Consider the following 21,784-nt stretch of genomic DNA (forward strand, 5'->3'; position numbering starts at 1 on the left):
TACTTGATACAGTATTTATTCCTGAGAAATTTCCTGAAAGGGTAATTTTTCTCAGTTTTTTTCTTTATATTTTCTGTCAGGTTTATTCATGATTCTGTTTTAAAATATTTATTGAAAACCTATATTTATTTAAAATGCAGTTGGGAAGAAATAATCAACTTTGTTGACATTTGCTCTACAACTAACTAGAAACTATTCACTATTTGACTTTCGTTTTTCTTTTTTTTGAGACAGAGTCTCGATCTGTTGCCAGGCTGGAGTCCAGTGGCGTGATCTTAGCTCACTGCAACCTCCACTTCCTGGGTTCAAGCGATTCTCCTGCCTCAGCCTCCCAAGTAGCTGGGACTACAGGCACGTGCCAACCACGCCCAGCTAATTTTTGTATTTTTAGTAGAAACAGTGTTTCACCATGTTGGCCAGGATGGTCTCCATCTCTTGACGACATGATCCGCCCATCTCAACCTCAAGTGCTGGGATTACAGGTGTGAGCCATCGCGCCCAGCCTGACTTTCTTTGGTGAAAAACTTTTTGTAGATTTTACTCTATTGATTTAGTAAATAAAATGTACTAAATTACATTTAATTTTTTTAATGGTTAGATACCTTCCGGTTGTTTTCAAGGATTATCATTTTTTATAAAACTAACACAAAATCAAGTAAAATGAGGATTTAATTAATAAATATTTATATGAGTCAACTAAATCAAACTTTTATCTCTTTTGATGGCTGCCTTTTTCCTGCTTCCAATGGAAGGATACTAATATAATAAAATGTGAGAAGATATATTCTTATATGTTATTTTAGTCAGATATCTGATATTTGGGATATATCTTCATTATTGCTAATCCACTGGATGTTTGTTAATCATCTTGATGTTTGCATTTATTATGAATACCTGCCGTTTGTCTTTTCTTCTATTTATTATTTCAGCATCATAATTATCAGACAAATTCATGTTTTCATAAAATAATTATTTCTATATATGCATGTAATTGTCTTTTTCATGTCATAGCTGATATATTCTCTTTTGTTTATGATCCAAAATGCCTGGCTTGTATCTGTGAGACTGGATTTTGTACAACTTCAGTATGACTAGATATTAAAGTGATCCTTTTATAAATACCTTTGCATAATTATAAAGTTAGATAAAACAGTCCAGTTTCTCATTGGCCCTTTTCTCAAACGTGGAGTACACATGAAGAAGATCTTACCATCTTTCTTTCTCATAGTTTTCTTAGCGTTTAAGGTGAGTCTCACCAGGTTCATTCTGCTGCTGCTTCTCTTCCACCTTGCCTTATATCTGTTAAGCTACACATTATCAATTGTTTGTTTATTTATTTTTGAGACGGAGTCTCGTTCTGTCGCCCAGGCTGGAGTGCAGTGGAGCAATCTTGGCTCACTGCAAGCTCCGCCTCCCAGTTTCACGCCATTCTCCTACCTCAGACTGAGTAGCTGGGTCTACAGGTGCCCACCACCACACCTGGCTAATTTTTTATATTTTTAGTAGAGACAGGGTATCACCATGTTAGCCAGGATGGTCTCGATCCCCTGACCTCATGATCTGCCCGCCTCGGCCTCCCAAAGCACTGGGATTACAGGCATGAGCCACGCCTGGCCATCAATTATTTTAAAGTTATCAGGTGATTGGTAATATTGTGACTTGTGTAGATTGTAGATTTCCCAACAATGTAAGCACACATGTAAACGTAACACATGAAAACATGGTGAGACATCAGTGGAGTTAGTGTTAACTACCAAGCCATAGTCGTTGGTCCCGAGCGGAATCCCGTCATGAAGATTAGCTAGAGAAGTTCCTTCTTGGCTGGATTCTCTTTTGATGTCCAGTTCCTCATTGTTCACTGATGTGCTTTATTCCACATCAGGATATGTGACTAATACTTCCTTAGATTGAGTGGACAAGGAATTTGTAAATGCATTTAAATAGCTCTACCTATTATCTGTCCTAATTTGCTACTCCATAGATCCATGCAGATGTAGAAACAGGAATGTAAAAAGAGGAATTATGGCCCCTTTGAAAGTAGATTGTGAAAATTTCATAATGCAAAATTCAGTATTCCCTGACAGAGATAATCACATTTTTCTAAAAGATACAGGATTTTCATGCATTTCTTCAGTACCTATATGGTGATATAAATCCTTCTCTACATCTCTCTCTGTTTCAAACACACACACACACACACACACACACTACAATAGGTTTGTTTTTACATAAAGAGATTTATTTTTTTTTTTAAAAAAACATCCTCCCAAGTTCTCCTTTCCCTGTCGCAACTACACCTGTGCCTCTTTTCATTGTTTTGGCATTTTCTTCTATATCTCTAAATAAATACTGTACTACTGCTTCTTTATTATTCAATTGTAGGCATTACCTTTGACTTTCCACTATCAAAGATGAGGATTTAGTTCTTTTTTCCCATCCCTGCTTCCACTACATATGTACATATTTCAGTCTCCCATCTGTAAATATTTGGTTTAAATATTTAGTTCCTTTGTCCCCTGTGCTCACTACAAATGTGTTTCCAAACTCCCAGTGTAAATTTAAAATACATAAGTCATCTTATTAATTTCCACATCTTAAGAGTTCTCTCTTCCAACATTTTTTGACCTGCCTTCAATGAGACCTGCTTGCTCCTGAAGTCCTATGCAATGTCTCATCTTATTAGCCACATTTACCATTGTCTTGGAGGTAAGCTTCATCTTCTCTTGGGAAGGACCTACCATTAGCAGGTACCTATTCCATCTTTTTTCTTGTTTATACCTTGGATGGAATATCCAAGGTATTTTTCTTGTTTATACTTTGGATGGAATATCTCCTCCAATAACTTTCTGAGAAGGATACATAGGAGGTAAATTTTTGAGACTGAAAATATTAAAATGCTTTTTTCCCCCTACCTTCACTCTTAATTTGCCCAGGTATTTATTTCTGATATGGAAAAATTTTCCCTCAGACTTTTGAAGGCATTGTTCTATTTTATTCTAGTTTCTAGGTTTTCTGAACAAAGTTCAATGCCATACTTATTTTTTATCTCTTTTCTCTTTCTCTCCCTCACTTTTTCTCTCTTTATAAAAAGCATTAGGGTGTCTCTTTGTCTCCAGTGTTACAGAATTTTACAGTGACATGGCGTGGATCTGTTCTCAGGTGCTATATGGGTTCCTTCAAATTAGAAACTCATGAGTTTTCATTATGAAGACCGTGTGTGATTATTTGATGATTTTCTTCCCTCTGTTTTCTCAAGTCTTTCTTTATAGAACTAATATTATTCAGATGTTGAATCTGGATTCATGCTCTAAGTTACTTAACTTTTCCATCCTTGTATTTTGTGCTGTGTTGTAGGAGATTTCCTAATCTTTATCTTTCATTTCACCTGCTGGGATTTTCATTTATGCAATTATATTTTTGAAGTTCTTTACTTGTTATTCTCTTTTTAGAGCAATGTGTTCTTGTTTCATGACATAATGTATTTTTGTAAGATGAGGGTATTAATAATAATTTTTAAAGTCTTTATTTTCTTTAATATAATCTACTTCTTCCAAGTAGTGTTTGTTTTATTCTCAGTCTTTGATGTTTGAGGTTTTTTCAAATATCTGTTTACCCTGAATTAGTGGCCCATGTGTATGAGAATGGATCACAGAAGAAGTGACTGGAAGCTCTGTTGTCACCAGTGGGCCTCACGTAGGATAACATTGCAGGGCTGTTTCACTGAGAAACTCACAGTATCACTATCTTTATGCTCTTTGTTCTTGACCTGGTCAAATTACCCAGTAAAGGAGGTGCATACCAGGCTGCATTGAGTTCTGGAAGCCATGTGGGGAGGTGAACTGGAGGAGGCAACATCCAGTGTGAATGTTCACTGAATGTTTGCAGTAAGATGGTACTCCTGCCCTCTTCTGTGCTTGTTGTCCTACAGTCCTTGGCTTCGATGGTAAAATGGAAAAATAAAGAAGGCATTTCAGTGATATGTATATCACTTTTACCCTTCTTGTCTCCTGCAGGGGTAGGAAAGAAATACTGCTAGCCTATAGGGAATAGGAAAGGATATCTGAAGTTCTAATTACTGTACTTATAAATATATTTTCAGCCTCCTTCTGTTTTAATATCCCCTTCCCCCTTTTAGAATTACTTTTAGAAGTACTTTATGATACCATTTCTGGAGCTTTTGGGGGTTAAGCGGTAAAGCTTTGCTTCTTAGCTTTTCCCCACATTTGGCTTAAGAATCAGCTTTTGTAGATTTGTTATCAGTTCAATATATCAGAGTTTCCTCTCTAATTATTAACTCTATTATTTCATTAGATTATTCATAATTCATACAAGATGTGCATCTGACTTTCTCAAAAAGTTTCCTGTAAATTTTGTCCAAAAAAAAATGTTGATTGCAGTGGGCACCTGTGGCATATGAGAAGATTGTCTTATGCAGAATCCCACCCCGAACCACAGCAATTTTGATTCTGTAGACAAGTGACTGCTTGTCTTTCTGCTTTTCAGGCTTTTATTGTTAGTGTCTTCTCCCTTGATTTCATAGTGTAGGTTCATTTTCTTAGCCCCTTTTTCTCTTATGAGAGTGGGATTTAATAACTAGAATACCCTGTAAGTAAAACAAAAAATTATGCTATAACATTCTTTCTTGTCAGTAAATATATTTCTACATCAGCATTTTAATGGATATATAGGAATCCCATTTTACAAATATACCTAATCCTCTACTGTTGTAAATATGGGTTGTTATAAGCAATATTGCAAAGAACCTTCTTCTAGCCAAATTTTATACCGCTCTTTAAATAAATTCACAATGTGACAAAATCATGAATTTTCTCTTAAAATGTTTCTTAGAAAATAGCATCTTACTTCCAATCACATGAGGATGTTTTCTTTTCTACTTTAGACCATTTGGTGTCAGTGTTCCATTTAACAGCTTTTCCCACCAACTGGTAAGTTCTGTGTATGTTTAATTCATCCTAGTTACACAGGCTGTGCCTGGAAAATGGGAGGGCGCCCAATACCTATTTGCTAGTAGACATTTGCATCATAAATGAATTTTTATTGTGTTTTAAAGCATCAAAAATAAAGGGTCTGGTATGAAAGAAAGCAGGAAGTAATAAGTTTTAAATACTCTATTTTTATTACTTGGTCTGCTGGGGTGACTCAGGTCATAAAGGCAGTAACAGAACCAGATTTAAAAAGAAGGAGCTTACCACGAGAAGGTGAGATATAGGTACACCTACACACACTACTCTGGGGTACCAAGCGGTGCTACACTCTCATGTGGACAACCTTGGAACAAATGGCTTTCAAGATAAGGCAGTGACGTGAACTATTTAACTTCACTTTATTTGGAAATTTAACCTACGGATGAGCACACCATTATATAGAAATAATAACATGTATTGGAAGTAATTGTGTGGTTGGAATACATATTTGCTTAATCTGGTGGGTTTTTCTAAGTGGAGTCTACAAGTAATTTTTTTCACAATTATATGAGATCTTGTTGAATATGCACATTTCCTGGCTTGCCTGTGACCTGCAGAATCGAAATCGCTGTGGCTCGGGGTGGGATTCTGTATATGACAATCTTCTCATATGCCACAGGTGCCCACTGCAATCAACATTTTTTTTTTTCTGAACAAAATTTACAGGAAACTGTTTGAGAAAGTTAGATGCACATCTTGTATAAATTTGAATAATTTAATGAAATATTAGAGTTAATCTTAGGAAATTCTGATATATTGACAACATATTTTATTGCTTTTTCAACTATCTTTTTCTGTAAGAATTTGAATAATTAGTTTAACATGCAGAAGGTCAGGAAAAATTATCACAGATTTAAAAAAATAAACTTCTAATTCTCTGATGGAACCATTACCTGCAGACATTCATTTTTTGTTGAAAACTATAAAAAATGTGTGGCATATCTTGTACTTCTGACCTAGAATTTCAATTTTTTTTAACCCAGCAATTTTAAAATATTTTTGTTGATCTTGGATTTCACTATAGATAAGCTAAATGTGTTATGAGAGAGATTTTAAATTGAAAATTGCTCACGGTGACAATTTATGCAGTTACATGGCATATATAAGAGCTCTTACTAAAATGCCTGAAACAAAATAGATATTAATGAATGCATGTCCTCTTCTATGTAACAAACATTCTAAGCTGTTGACATGAGGTTTGGTGTCTATAATTATCTCCATTTTAAGGATAAGAAAATGAGTCACAAGATTATTTATAAAGTTATCTAAGGACAGCTAACTTAGTAAATAGTAAAGCCTAATGTTGAACCCAGAACATCTCTTTCTGAGAGATCATGTCTACCAAGGTGCCTTCTATCAAAGATGGTAGAAACATCACTACAGTAATAGGTAGGCATTTTGCATTTCCCCATGCTGATGGGGAAGATGTATCTTTTGAAATATGTCTTGATGTTACCTAAGTTTTTATCTTCTTACCCAATTTTACAGATTAAATATTTCTAATAATTTCTTTAAAAAGTACACAATATACCTAAAGTAGAGAAACTCTGTGATATGGTAGAAAGACAGTTTTAAAGCTTAAACAATTTGAGTTTAAATGCTGTGGCTCCATAGTCTATTGGCTGTGTGCAGATCTCTTAAACTTTGAATCTCAATTTTCTCATCTGAAAAATGAGGATGATAGTATTTACCCGTAGAATTGCCAGATATAGTAGAGGTTGTCTATATAATGTCTCGTTGAGTTCCTTGCACTCAATTAAATATAGCTGTTAACAATTTAATACATAAAAGACCATCCTGAAAGGATATGGGTCTTTCTTTATTCTGTATGAGGCATATACTGGGGTAAAAGACATGATTTTAATCAAAATACCAAAATGTCTGCTTTTCTGTTTAAATCTTTAAGTATCTTGAATACTTCATTTTAGAATGTAATCTCATGTTTTCCTTTGAACAGAAGACTAGGGTAGCCTACCCCACAGATGCCTAACTCTTACTATTTCTTCTTTCAGCAAACTTCCTTGATAACATGCTTTTGCGAAGCGCAGGAAAATTAAACGTGGGCACCAAGAAAGAGGATGGTGAGAGTACAGCCCCCACCCCCCGTCCAAAGATCTTGCGTTGTAAATGCCACCACCATTGTCCAGAAGACTCGGTCAACAATATTTGCAGGTTGGTGATATTAATAATTTAAAGCTAGCTTTAACAAAAAGTCACACTTTTTCAACTATGCAACTGTAGGCTAGTGTTTCAAAGAACACATTTTAGAGAACAGTGCCTAACACTGTCATAAACTCTTAGAGCTGTGCTTGTTTTAGAGAAATACTGAATTGTGTTTCATCCTGAAACAATGTTCTAAGATTCTTTTTCCTCCCTCCAGACAGCACATATACACATGAACACAGACCTCAGATCCCAGGCTCCTTGTAAAGGTGCAAATGCCAATGATTTTCTTTCAAAAGACCTGGTCGCCACAATTAGTTAAACATCAGGGGCCGTCATATGCATGTGATTTTGTCTGTTTGTTTGTTTGTTTCAACCATTCATCATGCTGATGTTGTTTGTATTTTAGAAAGAACACCTAAGCTGCTGGGAATATTCATAAACTGACTCTGGGAAGCAGTACAGTGGTAGAGCTCATGTGATTCCACCAGTTGCTAAGAAAGGCATTTTCCGAATTCTAGAAAATACTCTTTAATCGGTGATCATGTTTTTATAGATACTTTATGACATTTGAAACAACTGTTTGGCCTTTTTCTTCCTTACATGCCTTTATGCAGCTCCATCCATTCCTCTGATCACTATAGCTACATTTACTCCTTACGGTAAGGTCAACAGTGAACAAAGAGATATAGCCTAACGAAGCCAATGTGTGCCAAGAGAGAAGTGGGTCAGCTATTCGGAAGAGCGTGGCCCCAAGAGTTAAAATGTCAGAGAAGCAGAGTGTACCTTAAGCTTCAAGAGGGGGTGTGGACTGAAATAGGAAGGTGGACTGCTAGGTTTAGAGCCCAGGTAGAATATTTGGGCAATCATTTGAGGCTTCATTAGCCAGAAGGTACGCAAAGCTGGGTCAAATGCTTTTTTTTTCTTTCTGAGAGGTTTTTAAAAAAAGTTTTTAAGTTTCCCACGAAGCAAAATCTAATATAAGTATAAGCTTACCAGGGTATTCCAAGAACCTAGTATATTTAGCACAAGAAACACATATTGACTAAGTAACACAGGGAGGAAACCTGGGTATATTCATAAATATATATCTCATTTAGTCAGCAAAACAACTTATTCTCACCTTTAGACAAATGAAATTTCAGTTCGGAAGAGGTCTAGTAGTTTGACTCTTGTGCTACAAAGTTGTGACCACTGAATTTTATGCCAAGGTAAAATGATTCCAAAGCTCAGTTTTTTCCAGGGAAACACTGCCTCTTTATAGTAAATAGAAAAAGTATCAGGAAAGTTTAAAAATGTTTGAAAGAAAGAAAATTAGCAGGAGGAAACAAAGTAGTGTGGGGTATTTTACTATTGTGTCTAAGTCTGTGGTATTCAGAATACATCTGTGTGTGTCATTTGAGCTATTGTCCTGGTGATCAGGATTTTCCAGAATTAACCTGGTTTCAAATATTTTGTCCTATTTTCCTGATAAGCCATTTGGGTATCCTAAGTGGATTTGGTAGAAAGTATTCAGTCAGGGGTATCTGCAGTGGAAATTCTGTTGTGGGAAGAAGCTCGGCATGTTCAAAAGAAACTGTTTTTTTCTAGAGTACAGGGTGTAGGAGCAGGGAGTAGGAACAGTAGAGTACAGTGGTAGGAGCTGTGCCTGGAGACAGGAGGTATAGTGACTGTGACCTGGTGGGCGATATTGAGAATGTGATCTTATTCCTAAGGGTGTTGGGAAGCAAGTGAAGGGAGTTTTGCACAGGAGTGGCTGTGGGTAGACATGATCTGATTTGTTTCTTTGCTGCAGAATATTGGATATATTAGAAGGAGACAGAAGTGAATTCAAGAATAGTTAGGTCAGGGAAATCGAACAGTGGATTGGGTAAAATCAGTTTATGTGCAAGAAAATGATCTTGAGCTAGGGTGGTGCTGGTGTAGGAGTTAATGGGATCTGTTTGAGAAATATTTAGAAGGTAGAGTTGTGTGATTATGAATTAGATATCATCTAGGAGGACAACCAGAGAGCCTTTACAAGTTCCTGGATGTAGATTTAAATGCATGGGGTAGACTTTTAATGAAAGAGGACAGATGAAAAGAACCAAGTTCCAATCTGGACATGATACATTTGAGGTTTTTGATATATCTGAGTAGAGGTATCAGTATGCAGTTGGATATGGATCTGGGACTCAGAGAAGAGGTTGAGGAGAGAGGTCCAAGTGCACAGAGCATTAGTCACTGTTTGCTGTGAGACAGATAACCTCAAAACCACAATGGCTTATAATTAAAGACATTTATTTTTCATTCGGGGTTTATAAGGAGGCTGTATCTGTGCTGCACTCTGCTTGGATTGGGTGGGCTTCACTTCTTGCTGCTGTTTGAGTTTAGGCCTGCTGCACATTTCTTCATTTTTCTTATTTTAATTTTGGACCAGCAGCTACACTAGGCATATTGTTTCTCTCAGGAGTGTGAAGGAGTAATCTTTTAAAGTTTCTGCTCATATTGTGTCCTCTGACATTGAATTTTCCAAATCAAGTGACAAAATCAAGGTCACAGTCAAGGGGAAGCAATGTCCATGGTAAAGTATGAAGAATTGAGATTAATGATCGAACCATCTACTAGAGTATGACTTGGCCATGAGACATTTAATGCCTTAGGTAAAGGGGATGTCTGCAAGATACTAAAGAATTCACAATAAAGCAGTGAGTCTGGTGTCACTGAAGCCAAGTTTACTTAGAGAGGTAGTAAGGTCAGCTATGTTGGATCTGTTAGAGTAGGATAAGAACTGAAACATGGCAATCAGATTTATTGACACTGATAACTGCAGTTTAGAGATATTTAATGTAGTAGAGATGGAAGTCAGATCAAAATGGGTTATGTATTGTATGGTTGTCAACCTTTGATTTATGATAGCAAAGAAAAAGTAAACAAAAATACAACAGAAAGAAAAACAGCAACAGTAAAAATGGAACCCCTCAAAAGAACACAGATATACCATTGCAGTCAACATCAGTGGGTTAACTTTGTAGAAGTTAACAGAAAACTAAAATTTACTGAATTTTTTATGAATATTAGCATGTTTACTTTTACCTTTCTTTATTCATTGTAACAATCCGATAAAGAATGTGGCAGTGTCTATGTTTGCTAGGTGAGAATTCCGAGGCTCTAAAAAGTTAAGTGATTTTCCATAGTCATGATAATATGATAGAAAAATTGTGGCCAGGACTCCAAAGTCCTGAATTCTTGGCCAGCAGCCAGTTCTGGCATTGGTTTTCAAAGAAGCAAACATACACTCTTGAGTAAAAGGCATATGTATTTTCCTAATGAAGTATTGATTCCAGTTGAATCTTCCTGTGAGCTAAGATCAGTCATATGTGAATCACAGGGGCTACATTTGTTTCTTTGTCCTAAGACCTATATAAATTCAGGACTTTCTACTTCCATTCCTGTAAGCACACTCTACTCTCTACCTCCAAATCGGTACTTCTCAAGCTATCTCCAGTGAAAGATAATTTTCCCTCCACAATAAATTGTATACTGATGATTTGCTACAGTATAATATAAAACAAATTCTTAGAAAAATTAATTTTTAAAATACTTGCAAAAAATACGCTCCATTTTTATTGCCTATTATTTACCTTCAACAGACATAAATTTGTTCCTTTAGATTGCTATACAAGTTTTCATTTTTAAATTCACACCTTCACAGATCAGTAGCAAGCAGTTTGCTGACCTGCAGGGAAACACACCTTGAGTGATACTGCACTAAGTGTTACCCTTCCAGGTAAAACAGTGTAAAGGATAAGGTTGTATTTTCTAACGTGTACCTTAGAAAAGGGCTGGTCCAAATTTTCTGGCCTGAGGCCTTGTACCACGCAGATCTTAGTCAAACTGAGTGTTGTGGTAAGTTTCATCTTCATTATCACTTCCACCTAGCTGGAGAGAATAATCCAAAAGGAGGCAAGAATCAATTGTACTTACAAGAGAACCTGAAATTCCACGTGCTAATTTGGAGGACATGTGCAAGGTTTTAGAGGCTTGTAAACTTCTTTTCAGTACCATCAGTTACTCTACCAGCCTTCACCAAGGCCAAAATCATTCTTGGCTTGATCTCTGTCAGGTGCAGATACAGCTGCTTCCAAAATCCATGCCATTTCCATTGATCATGACATTCACATTAAAGGATGTAGTACAAACACAGCATGACTGAATACAGTAATAGAGCCTTTTTCATATCTATATTTGAAAGTAAGGGGTAAAGCCATTGTCCTGTCTCCCTCGAGATAGCGTCTGTTTTCTAAATATCTTTCCATGTGTCACTTTGCGTTGTAATCCATCCAGTTCCATTTTCAGATTCTTCTCCTAGGATGACAGACCATCACTGCATACCTTGAGTGCTGTAGTTTCCTTGAGTAACTCTTCTTATGTGGCTTTCAACATGCCAATGTTCTGTTTCATTTTCCTGTCCTAGCAAGTGTTATCTCAGCCTTGTTTATGTATTTTTTTCTCTATATAATCGAATCTGGCTTTGCATATCATTCCTTGTTTTACTTGATGTGGTCTGTAATCACATATTTGTCTCTATCTCACCACCTCTCTCAAGTCCCTCCACTTCCTCACGAATGTTAAGCATTTAAAAAAATTACTTTTGACTGTTTTCTTCAAAGACAATCTTTAATACTTCTTTACTTATCTTACTAGTTTCTTACCAAGAATTCTCCTGGCTGAGGAGTTTTCAGGGTTTACAGATATAATAAATCAAATGGAATGTTTGTGCAAAGGATGTGCAAATGACACCAGACTGCTTAAATGAGGAATTAGATAAGCCTCCAACTCTATATCCTGAAGAGTCTCAGGGGGAAGAAAGAAAAGCGTAGGGGCTCTGAGCCTTTTAACAAAGCTTGTGTTAACGCAGGTTTTAAACCTCTTGCTGAGTGTGGTGGTGTGTTTTCAAACAGGTGCTCCTGACCTAAGGTCTCAGAGGATTTAAGTGTGCATTGTTCCAGTTTGTTTGCACATTTTACCTTGCATTCTGAATGTCATTATAAACCATCCAGGGTTTTATTTTTTTCACTGTTGCCCAAGCCATTTAAATATTGATCTATATAATTATTTTTTTCCGGTAGAAGATGTTGATTTCAAACCATTGCACCTAAGAGAATGGTGGGTTCTTCATGAGAACTTCTAATTCAGTTGTTAGAGGCTGAAATTTAAATTCACCTATGGAGGCTTTTATAAGGAAGAACTCTCCTTTTGTGCCTTTCGTGAGTCATCAGTGAGAATGTTAGATGGTCCCAGTTTGTTGTTGGAGTTAATAGAAAGTGATCGTGCAGGGCACTTTAAAATTATACAGAGAGAACTATTGAAGATTTTTGAGCAGAGACAAAAAATGTGAGATTTATCAGGCCTGCTGTATGGAATGGGTTGGAGTCAGGAGAGGAGAGAGGAAGTTCTGCAGGAAGGCCCTCAGAGCCATCGAGGTGAGATGTGGTGAGGGTCTGCATTGGGTGAAATTATACTAATGCTGGTTGAATGTAAAAACTGAGACAATTTCAACAAATCATGCACCTCATAGAAAAAAATAAACAAAATGCTAAATCATTTGGTAAGGGTATCAGGGAAGGATATCTGATAGTTACATGATCTTGAGGATAAAATAAAAGGGGCATCTCTCACATTGGTACTTTGTCATTAATGTTGTAACTTCACCTTCTGCCCATACTGTGACCCCTCAGAAGGAAAGCCAGGGAAGGGGAAAGTAGACCCACATGTATTTCATGCTATATTCCCTCCACCGCTATGGGAATCCATCATCTAAGATGATAGGGGAAAAAAAGTAGGATTGTATTACTTTGATAATTACCACTACTCAGCATTCTTCTTCGGTTACTTCACAATCGGTAGAAAACACTTAGGTAGCTTATGATGTCTCCCTGTTCCTGGAAGTTGAATGACTTTTCTCTTTTCCAGGATTGGTGGCCTTCATAGACTATGAGTTCCTCAAAATGCACCCTTGCATACTCAGCACCCAACTCTGCTCGAGTCATAGTATGCTTGATAAGTGTAAAACGTACCACTGTTAACAAAGCTGTGAGCAGCTTTCAGCTATTTTAGTTAATGGACTAAAAAACTGCACCATTTAAATGGTAATTCTAAAAGTCATGTGTATCTTTGCATTTACCTGTGACAAAAACTGAAAACTGACTTTATTCCCTTGAGTGTGAAATAGATATTTTAGAAGACAAGGTGTTCTTAAGAACTTGTTTACGGATGACCTAAAATCAGTTAACCTTTAAAAATCAATTCTGACTAAAATGTAAAAGAAATTCAAAAGAAATGTAAGAGTTGTTGTAGAAAAACTGTTAATCTTTCCAGCCAGATGCAACTGAGCAGATACCCATCATATAAATATAATGCTTTCAAATTTCCTATCACTTGATTGAACAGAGCAGATAAACTCTTTTTAACTAATACTTTAAAAAATTGTTTTACAGTTAAATGAATCTTTATAAAGATCTAAACTGTTAGAGGAAAAGTTATACAAGAGTCTCTTCTCAACTGTGGTGGCTATATGAACAACACTGGGGTTTACAATAAAGAAACATAAGATCTTAGTGGAAGAATAGAATTAAAGAGACCAAAGTTTGGGTAACCCTTGTAAACACTGTACTCATGTTAAATAAAGATGCGGTCAATGCAGTTTTAGACATCTTATAAAATTGGTTTCTAACCATTCTACAACAACTAATGAATGAGTTGGGTTCCAGAAGACTGTGTTATAAATCTATTTTAACCATAATAAATGAAATAAATTCTTGACCATAATAAATGCATCTATTCTCTGAATGCATATCTACCTAAAAAGAGTATTGCTTGGTCCCTTGAAGCTTTAAAACAGGTAGACACCTTTCTTGCAAGTGTATGTTCACCTGAGCACACTGAAAATATCTTGAGGCAGTTAAATGCCTGATGATTTTTCTAGATGTTCCTTGTAGACTGTCCTTTACTTTTGGAATATTTGGAAAACTTAAGGAGCCTGGAACCTGTATAATCATCCAAGAATTGGAACAAAATTGTTTCTGTTTTCTTTTTCTTTCCTTATCATATTATTTTTCTTCTTTCCCTGAATCCTCTTCAAGAAAAACAAGGCTTGTATTATAACTGCTTTGACTTCATGCAGTCTTTAAATGCTCCCGTGCTTTGCTTTTTCATGAGTTAACATTATGTCAAGAGGCAATTAGCACTGATGACTGAATAGCTTGTGCGCTCAACTACTGTTTCATTTTGCTATCACTTTTCTTTGTCTATAACACAGGGACAGCATTTTTGAAATGTTACATCAATTGTCGTTTTATTTCATTCATAATCATTACTAAAGTTCCATGATTCATCCTATGTTCATGTATATATCTCACTTACTTTCAATTTTGTTTAAAATTATTTCCACTTTTATTTCCTTTGTGATTCTTCATCTTACCTTTTTATCACTTTCAATACTCTGGGAATGAGGGTAACAATCTATATACAAAACTAAGCTTGAGCATGGCAACCAGGCAGCAGAATGTTCACATAGGCCAATGGTAGGAGTTAATTGTGACAGCCTATAGCCATCTCTTAGAGTGGGCAAAATTGATTAGCTTTGACTGGGGAACATAGCTTTGTTTCCATTTGTACTTGCTTTAGGGTTGAAAGTTTTCAAGTAATTCTTGAACTTCTGTAATTTTAGTGCTAGTTTCCGGTTGATGTTCCTTGCTGGAGAGCAATGGCAGTGGGAAGCATAGAAATTAATTTGCTTTGTGGCAGCTAATATGCCATTGAAATGCTGTCTCACCTCCTTTCTTGTCTTCCAACTAAATATTTGATTCCTTTGTGAATTTATGGCTTATGGGACATGGACTATTTTCTCAGGGTCTCCCTCCCTTTCCCCTCTTTATATGTTTAGCTCCTGTCTCTTTGTAGACAAGGGGTATTTTTAAAGCTTGAATTTACTCTCTCTGATGTTTCTTTATATTTCCTAGGACATTGTAGCAGTAACTTGACAATAGCTTTAGCAGCTTTTTCTTTGCCTTTTTTTTTGATTCTTAAAAGTTGTCTAAAAGTACATTTCTATTTACTCGTATTTTGAGTAAGAAGAACCCATGATAAGGAGAAATTAGTCTTTAGATTTAATTTAGGATACTTCTCTAGCCCCTATACCTTCGTGATATCATAAAATTAGAATGACTATGATTTCTGATAATTTTTGAATTTTGATTTTGATGAGAAATATAAGTTATACATGTAGTCTAAATATGACGGAAAAGAATAAAAAAGTCACAGGTGTTACTTGTTCATATTTTTAAAGTAAATTTCTAAGGAACAGATATTTTAATTATTTCATTCGGTGTTTACATGTTTTACGTTTTTATAGCCATTTCAGTAAACTGGTTAAAAAGGCCCAAAGAGTTCAAGGCATGGGCCGTTCAGAGACAATCTTTCTTCCACAACAATATGCATGCTTTTTGACCTTGGTCTAAGAGAAGGATTTATCATTGGTCCTTTTTAGCCATTCATTATTAGTATGTTTGAATTTTGTTGTGCTGGCTCTTATTAAGTGAAGTATTTTGGATCACTTGAGGCTTATAAAACAAGTAAACAATTCTGAGGGTGTTGATAATAACTGAAGGGCTAACATATAGCAGCATGCTGCTACCACTAAGACAGAATAGACAAACCCACAAATCATGGCTAATACCATTCTCAGAGCTTTATTCCCATGACCTTTCAAGATTACATTGCCATATCTGTCTTGGACGCTGAGCATGCATATGTATGAGAAAAGGATGGAAATATAGTTTAGCACTTTATTTCTTAAAACATTCAGTGCTGGCATATGAGTTATATTGAGAGTCTTCACAAACTTGTGAAGATATTAATGTCTGTTTACAAACAGTTCTATATGTAACAGATTTGTTTTTTATTTTAGTCCTAAAGGGCATAGCAGAAAACACATGGTGAAGTGAGAGGCCCTTGATTCAAGGCCCAGTTCTGTAACTGTTGGTTCTGTGACCTTGTACACGTTTGCTACCCTTTTATAATTTTAATTTCCTCAATGTAAAATGGGCATAATAATACTTTCTTTTTCTTATTGTTGAGAGGATTAAATGATGTAGAATAAGTGAAAACTATTTTTAATCTGGAAAACCATACAGAATTTAAAATTTTCTTTCCACTATCTTATCAAGATCCCTTCTTTCTGTTGCCCATCTTTCCTCTGCCCCAAATGAAGCCCATACATCTTACAACAAAGCTTAATTTCTTCATATGACAGGATATCCCAGAAGCAGAGGTACTAAATGTAAGAACCTCAGTTATGCTATGCTGATCCTAACTCCTACCTGTCTTTAGTTTTTGTGCTTTAATAAGAAATAAGTGTATTTCACTGTCTCAGAACAAGTAGAACAGGATAAACAGTCACCTGCCTGGATTGATACCCTTGCACTCCTTGTCACTAACTGTAAGACCTTTGAAAGTTACTCAAGCCCTCTGAGCCTCAGTGTCCTCATATAGAAAGCAACAGTAGTGCTACCTTCCTCACAGAGTTTGTCTGGATTTGTCTGGAAAAGTAATATCTGTGGAGGGACAAAATAAGTGTTCAGTAATTGGTATCTATGGTTGTTCATGGTAATTAATGATGTATGTTATACGGAAATGTTAGATCCTTCTTTCTCACAAGTTTCAGGACAGAGGAGATGTTACAAAATATTTTTATCTTTATTAAATCCATTTTCATAAAAGGAAGCTTTTGGATTGTCTTAACAGATCATTGACGTTCTCCTTGTTGGAATAAAACAAATGATACACATCACTTATTTCCTTTTTCCCTAGATATACACACACACCGATTCTCACACACACATTCTGTTTCTCACTTTGCCTGTTTGATCTTCAGCACAGACGGATATTGTTTCACGATGATAGAAGAAGATGACTCTGGGATGCCTGTCATCACTTCTGGATGCCTAGGACTAGAAGGCTCAGATTTTCAGTGTCGGGTAAGGAAGATAACTTGATTCTGTAACCTTTCATTGGCTAGATTTCCAACAAGTTTCAAGCAACATAAAACCATTCTTTTTCTTGGCCAGCCCATTTTTAGTATACTCACGTGCTGCACAAAAACATCAGCAACAGGTGGTATGTATGATGACAGTGGATGGTGGTCCCATAATATGACAGCACCATATTTTGACTGTACCTTTTCTATGTTTAGATACACAGATGGATACTATTGTGCCTTAATTGCCTACAGTATTAAGTTCAGTGACATGCTGTATGGATTTTTATCCTAGGAACAATAGGCTTCATCTTATAGCCTATGTGTGTAGTTGGCTGTACCATCTGGGTTTGTGCAAGTGTACTCTGTAATCTTCTCACTATGACAAAATCACCTCATAACACATTTCTCACAATGTACCCCTGTCTTTAAGTGACACGTGATTGTAATTCAGAAAACTGAAATTTTCCATTGGACCAATTCTTCCTTCGTTTTGAAATCAAATATTATTTTTATTTTTGCTGTTAACTACTTTCTTAGTGTCCCATTAGAGTATCTTCTTCAAAATCCAATTTAGCTTGTTGCATTAATCCAAACCTTCTTCCTCAGTTTATACAATGCACACTAGTTATTAGAAATGTAGTAGTAATTTTGTTGAAATGCAGAAGTTGCAGTAAGATAATACATGGTAACTTGAAATAAATTAGCTTATAGAAGAGAACATATTTAAGGTGTTTGACTGAAATTATTAGAATTTTAAATTAGTTCTCTAGTGACAATTTTTAAAGTTTTAGATGATGTGACTTTGAAATTCAGAAGAAACTCACTAATAGCTGTTTGGGTTCAATTATAGGACACTCCCATTCCTCATCAAAGAAGATCAATTGAATGCTGCACAGAAAGGAACGAGTGTAATAAAGACCTGCACCCTACACTGCCTCCACTGAAAAACAGAGGTAAGCGAGGAAGGCTTCCAGGCTGGAAAATCATTAGGTATCATGAAAATAAAAACTAAAAACTAGAATCATTCTCTCTCAATCTACCTGTACCACTTGCCACTGCTGGAGCAGAGCACTGAGACCAGATGACATGGAACCATCATTCAAAGACATGTGAAAGTAGTTTGTGGGAAAAAGTCATATGTGACTTCACTTTTATGACTTTTATTTTTTCCCACTTCTGTTCAGAAAATTGCTATTCCTAGAGTTTATAGTGTATTTCAGGGTGGAGGTGGGAGATAGCACTCTGCTTCTCCCTGAAAGTTATTCGGAAGTTGTAGTTCACCCAAAAACTACCATTTGACTATATTTATTTTAAAAGTAAAGACTTATAAAGGACTAAATTAAACATTATTTGCTATATGACATTTCCTTTTGTTTATGCTAGAGTAACACCTTTTAGTCAAATCATATCAATATATTGATAAAATGGGGAAAGTGTCCAAAAGTTTTCATTTCAAAACTTACCCATTTAAGTGTTGTTACTTTAAAATGACAAATATTGCATCCCAAGAGACCTTTTGTTTGCAACATCTCTCATTTTCCCTTTCTCCTCCTCCTTGCTTTCACCACACACAGACACACAGACACACACACACACACACACAGATTTTTTTTGTTGTTGCAGAGTTTTAAGTCCTAAATATTATCTAAGTGATTTAAAGTGATTTTTCATGATTGATTTTATTTCTTGAGAACAGAAAAATCTTTCCAACATAATATAATAGAATTTCATGACTTTATTTTGCTCTTTCTATTTTGTTTTTGTTTTGTTTTGAGACAGGGTCTTGCTCTGTCACCAAGGCTGGAGTGCAGTTGTGTGATCATAGTTCATTGCAGCCTCTACCTCCTGGGCTTAGGCAGTCCTCCCACCTCAGCCTCCCCAGTAGCTGGGAAAACAGGTGCACACCACCACACCCAGCTAGAATTTTGTGACTTTGATAACATTTTTTAACATTTGTTCCTGTTCTAGCCTAGAAAGCTATACAAAATTGATTAATAATAATTCACATCAAAGCCTCACCGGCATTTTTTTAATTGTGGCAGGCAACATCCTAGGTATTAGGAATACACAAATTAATGAAGAAAATTATTCCTCCCAAGAAGTGTACATTGGAATATAAGAGAGAACCATGTCAGTAACTATATTTGTTCAGGAATAACTCAGTAGTAGAGTTAGATTATAAAGTATATTAAGGACATAATAGAGTGAGTGACTGGCTCTGCCTGGGGGAGAAGGTTGTCAGAATAGCTTCTTAGAAGTGATACTTGAACAAGACTTTAAGGATGAACAGGAGTGTGCTAAGTGGATAAGGCAGAATAGGCTAAGTATATAAAAAGTTTAAAATTTAAATGGCTAGCATTAGCCAAACATTCTGCTAAAAATTACGTTGATTAATCAATTTTAACCTCACAGCAGCCCTGTGAAGTACATAGAATTGTTCTTCCAACTTTAAAGATAAGGAAAATGCAGCACGGGAAGGTTTATTAACTTCAAGTTTGCATAGCTTATGAGTAGCAGTGACTCTAAACAGATGCAGTAGTAAGTGCAGAGGTCTGGTTTGTAATATTTGAGAACCGTTTACTAACTACAGGAGTATGAAACAGTATGACTGGTTGGAGAAAATCTCATAATTAAGAGATGAGGACTGGGCACAGTGACTCACACCTGTAATCTCAGCACTTTGGAAGACCAAGGTGGGAGAATTGCTTGAACCTAGAAGTTCAAGACCACCCTGGGCAACATAGCAAGGCTCCATCTCTACAAAAAACAGTTTTTAATGATCTGGGCGTGGTGGTGTACACCTGTAGTTGCAGCTACTAGGGAGGCTAAGGTGGGAGGATCACTTGAGCCTGCAAATTTGAGGTTACATTGAGCTACAGTCATGCCAGTGCACTGCAGCCTGGGTGACAGAAGGAGACACTCTCTCTAAAAAACTTTTTTTAAATAAGTAAGAAAAGAGAGATGGGGCCAGATTTCAGTTCAGTTAGGAGTATGAAGGTGAGGGAGCATTATCTGAGGAGGATGTAGGAATTTAGAAAAATAGTGGAATAAAACTCCAAGGGACAGAGTGAAAAGGCTTAGAAAAGAAGGGTAGGAACAATGAGAAGAAAAGTTCTTAGTCCAGGGCAGTGTGGAGATGAGTGGTTGGTGGACTCTACTGAGCATTGTGTAAGGTGGCTGGCTTTGGTGGAGTTTAGTAGCATTAGAATGTACTGCTTTGAGCTCTGAGGGTCTCAGGTGGTACCTAGGCAAGGCCTTTCCAGATTCCACTGCTTTGCCAGTGCCTAGGCAAGGTCTCTGCATAGTCTACTCAGGTAGTGCCTAGTTCCAAAGTCTCAGCAGATTCTTACCTTTTTGGCTCAGCTATTCTGGGGTCAAGTAAATGTCCCAGCAGATTGTAGTCTGAGAACACTGATGTTTTTACATAGCTATACCACAGAGCTGCTGCTTTTTTGTTTTTTTGTTTTTTTTTTTTTGGCCTCTACCATATACACATGTGCAATTTTTTATTGAAATTGTACTAGATATTTTACTTTCTAGCTGTATGAGTTTTTTCTTCTATTTCTTATTGCAATTGTGAACCATCTTCTAGTCTTATAAAAACAGTCCTGGCATTTTAAGCAGTTACAAACTAATTATCGGAGAGGTGACAGTAGTGACAGAATGCAGTTTTGTTATGAAACCCCTGGTGATTCTTAACTTGCCTCTCAGAGTGAACCAGACTTCCCCCGGGAGCTCTCAGTTCTACTTCCCAGAGCAGTTGGAGTGACGGCGCAGGTAGAAATCTGCTTTCCTGTAGAGAGCGGAGAGCTGTGGGCCCTGCTCTCTTCCTGATGGGTATCTGGAACTGTTCACTTTCTGGGACTCTGGCTGTGACTTGAATGTTTACATTGTTAGTGCTCTGAGCACAGGTAATGGCAGATTAAAACATGACCAGCTTGACCAGCAGAAACAAAAGGTTTATTGATAAGGATCACTTATTCATGAGAGAAGACAAGGGGGCTGCCGGGGATAGGGTTATGGGGCAAATAAAAGGAAAATGGGAAGGTAATGCTAGCCTTAAATAAAGTGCTTGATGGTAAGGAAAGAATCCCTTGATCCTTCTGGTCTCATTGCTCTCATAAATCAGAAATATAATAAGATAAATAATAAACAGTGTTCTTGCAGCTCAGGGTATATCCTGTATCTTGCATTTACATGGAAAGTAAAAGGCAGGGAAACTTGGAGTTTTAGTAAAATTACATCATTGGAATGGAAAAGTATTCTGTGTTCATATACTGATAATATAGTGACATTGTAATTATGTGGATAGTTCTAGTTTTAATTGAGTATCTAGCATTCTCCTAAAATCTAAAATTTTTGCAAAATCTTTTGTTATCTTTAAAATGGGAAATGCATTTAAGCTAAGTTTCCATTGGCAGTCTTAACATATTTGTGTGTTACAGTGTTTGGATGCCTCTATCTGTATAAAAATATTGTGAATTGTGCTTTCACTGGCTGAGGTATTGTGACACCTTGAATTTATTTTTAACTCTTTATATAAGCTAAGAGAGGGAGGAATGGAGGAAAAAATCTACTAAGGCAATTTATTATGTTAAATTTTAGCCTGCATAAC

The 21,784-nt window shown here is 36.3% G+C and overlaps 1 protein-coding gene across 5 annotated transcripts in view; it reads left to right on the forward strand.

Moving 5' to 3' along the window:
- The window catches only part of BMPR1B (bone morphogenetic protein receptor type 1B), a 247,028-nt gene that overhangs the window by 187,293 nt on the left and 37,951 nt on the right, over positions 1-21,784 (forward strand). For 4 of the 5 annotated variants that reach the window (XM_021939087.2, XM_021939085.2, XM_021939084.2 and 1 more), the window contains 3 exons: positions 6,998-7,157; positions 17,065-17,167; positions 18,020-18,122. In XM_021939087.2, coding sequence (XP_021794779.1) covers positions 7,015-7,157; positions 17,065-17,167; positions 18,020-18,122 — 349 coding nt within the window. In that variant the 5' untranslated portion in view covers positions 6,998-7,014. Of the gene's footprint in view, positions 1-3,525; positions 4,947-6,997; positions 7,158-17,064; positions 17,168-18,019; positions 18,123-21,784 lie in introns of those variants that run through there. The other variant, XM_021939089.2, reaches the window with a different exon arrangement.

Source organism: Papio anubis, chromosome 3 (genome assembly GCF_008728515.1).
Source record: "Papio anubis isolate 15944 chromosome 3, Panubis1.0, whole genome shotgun sequence".
Lineage (NCBI taxonomy): Eukaryota > Metazoa > Chordata > Mammalia > Primates > Cercopithecidae > Papio > Papio anubis.